This window comes from Nannospalax galili, unplaced genomic scaffold (assembly GCF_000622305.1).
Source record: "Nannospalax galili isolate Female #2095 unplaced genomic scaffold, S.galili_v1.0 scaffold690, whole genome shotgun sequence".
In the NCBI taxonomy this organism is placed as follows: Eukaryota; Metazoa; Chordata; class Mammalia; order Rodentia; family Spalacidae; genus Nannospalax; species Nannospalax galili.
In genome coordinates this window covers 1,712,518-1,715,359 of record NW_008329288.1, presented here as the reverse complement: position 1 = coordinate 1,715,359, position 2,842 = coordinate 1,712,518, and the positions used below count along the sequence as shown (strand labels likewise).

Below are 2,842 nucleotides of genomic sequence, written 5' to 3'. Positions count from 1 at the left end.
TAAGTTCTACCCAAGCAGCTCCTGTGTACCTGTATGCAGCTAACAATTTTGAGTACCACTCTTATTTTGCTTAGTGGAATATGTTATAAAAATACACACACATCGCAGGGTATGGTGGTGCATGCCTTTAATCCCAGCACTTGGGAGACAGAGGCAGGCAGATCTCTGTGCGTTCAAGGCCAGCCTGGTCTACAAAGTGAGTTCCAGGACAACTGAGGCTACAGGGAGACCCTGCTTCAAAAAGACAAGACAAAAAAAAAACCAAAACACATACATATACACATATGTGCACATACATATTCATATGTCTAAATTTATCTTTTTTTTTCATTTTACTAATGGCTTTTTATTGATTTTTTTTTTGTATTTCATAGAGAACATCCCACACAATCTTATTCATCTTTATACCCGCATCCCAACTAGCCAGAGAAATTTATATAACTCTTAACTGCCTCCTGTATCTGAAAATTCTGAAGGTTGCTAAAGTCAGTAACTACCTCTTCCGGTCATGAACATACCACAATGGATAACTGTAATTTACTAGTAATTAGATAGTAATGACCATAACGTAATGCATTGCATTTATGGAAGGCTTTCTATTCCCAGAATATATTCTAACACATTTCCAATACTTGGATTTGCAAATAACACCATCAGGACATCAGGGGCATAGATGAGGAAACAGGCAGTTCATTAACTGGCCTCAAGCTACAAAGCTCTAAGAAGCAGAGCCAGTATTCTGACAAAGCCTGTATGCTTCCCCTCCACACATTCTCCCCATCTACTATTCGAGTAGGGTATGAGAGAGGTGCTCAGGTCCCTGCTTTTCCCCACTTCTCTTCCAGCCTGCAGTTTCATCCAAGGCTATGGGCTCCTTGTTTACATGAGAAAACAGGCAACAGTGCTAACATCTATCACCAGTACTCTACTGCCAAAGACCACCCAAATGCTCTTCCTCTGGCTGAAGGATATTGGAACATGCCGATGATGTGATCTCCACTGTGGAGGACAGGGCAGGCGAGACGACCCATGTAAACTAATTAAAGCAGAGAATTCTGGAGCCCTACACCTGTTATCCACAAGAAGAAATAAGAACTCCAGGATATATACTGGCATTGACCCCACGGGCTCTATGACAAGAAGAGGGACCTGAGGAACCGGGCAGAAAAGGCCATGTGAAGTTTTCTAAAGAAAACTAGGGCAGGGACCTCAGCTTTCCCCCAACTAAAATAGTACTGGATATTCTGCCTGTAATAAGACAAACCCAGCAACAATCTACTCAACTGACTTAATAACTACTCTATAATCTACTGACTTAACACTGGGGAACATGACTCAACATGCCTACTGGTATAAGGTTTGAGTACTTGAAAATTCACATGAAATTTTAAAGTCATCATCATGACAAAGCAATAAAATATAATATTATACATTTCATTTAAAAAATAACTTAGATACATACAGGTATTTGATAGGACCCTGAGTCTACATTCTCAATGCAAATCGACCCTTTAGACTTTGAATACCATGTTTTTCAAGGTCTCATCTGAAAACTACGTGCAACTAACATTTTCAGTATCTTTCAAAAGCATTAAACACAAAGAAAAGCTGTATTTTGAGCTTGCTCCCAAGTAAGAACCAAATGAGAATGGAGACCAGGGCTCAGCTGGTTCCTACAGCAAAGCACCCCAAGACACTGCCATGGCAAAAACACACATTTGGGACTGCTCTATTCATTAAAAGGACATTTCAAACCGTCTTTCCCCACCTATAAAGGGCATTGTTGCACTGAGGAAAAATGCTCACAGCAACTCACCCACTGTGAGGAGTGCGTCTGACTGTGCGGTGCCATGTTTGTTCGTGGCTTCACAGGTGTATTTCCCAGCATGTTCCTGAGTAACTGCCTGAATAGACAGAGAGCTTGAGCCAGCTCGGGACATGATGAAGTAGACAGGCTCCAGGTTAAGATCCCCAGGTCTGAACAGGTGGAACTTTTGGGATTTGGACCTAAGGACCTGAGACGGATGGCTGGTTATCAATCCATGGTTGCCATACCAATGAATGACCGGGACTGGAACTCCAGTGGCATTGCAGGACAAAGTAACAAAGTCTCCATCTGCCACCTTTGTACTCACTGGCGCCGTGACTATAATGGGCTTAAATCCACTGTCTATTAAAAGAATAATTCATATAATCAAAATTAGGAACACTTATAGTATTTGCCTTAAAAAATAAGTACATTCTACTGCAGAAATGCTACTGTTCAGAAAAAAGTACCTCCTTTCTTATTAGCTCTCTTCTCAATTTTTACCACATAAAACAGAAAATAAAAAGTAGAAATTTTCAGGGCTAGTAAGATGGCTCATCAGGTAAAGTCACTTTTCACCAAGACTGATGACCTGAGTTGAATCCCTAGAACCCACATGATGAAAGGAGAGAGGCAACTAGCACAAGTTTTCCTCTGACCTCCATACATGTGTTGCATTATGGCACATACACTCACACACGTAAATGAATAAATGTAATTTTTAGAACTGGAATTTTTCGTAGTTACGGGTTCCCAGAATTCCCTACACAGATTTCCTGTTCTCCTGGTATGTCCAGCAGATACACATACCGCTGTAAATACAAAATAGGTCAAACACCTTAGACCTTAACATTAAAAAGGTGTAAAGTATAAAACGAGATAATATTCAAGGAAATGGCCAGTTCTGATAGATCTGATTAGAAAATCTGAGAAAAAAAAATCTGCTTTAAATAAAAGCTGATATACTATTTTTTTATGTGTTCATTTTTATGTATATGAGTTTTTTTAATTTTTTAAATTCGTTTTTCTTTTCTA

The 2,842-nt window shown here is 39.7% G+C and overlaps 1 protein-coding gene across 9 annotated transcripts in view; it reads right to left on the bottom strand.

Moving 5' to 3' along the window:
• The window catches only part of Cdon (cell adhesion associated, oncogene regulated), a 125,364-nt gene that overhangs the window by 48,456 nt on the left and 74,066 nt on the right, over positions 1-2,842 (bottom strand). For 8 of the 9 annotated variants that reach the window (XM_008834745.3, XM_029564360.1, XM_017798599.2 and 5 more), the window contains exon 8: positions 1,817-2,170. The exons of the other annotated variant lie outside the window; for it this stretch is intronic. In XM_008834745.3, the coding sequence (XP_008832967.1) occupies positions 1,817-2,170 (354 nt within the window). The remainder of the gene's footprint in view (positions 1-1,816; positions 2,171-2,842) is intronic. 9 annotated transcript variants of the gene reach the window in all.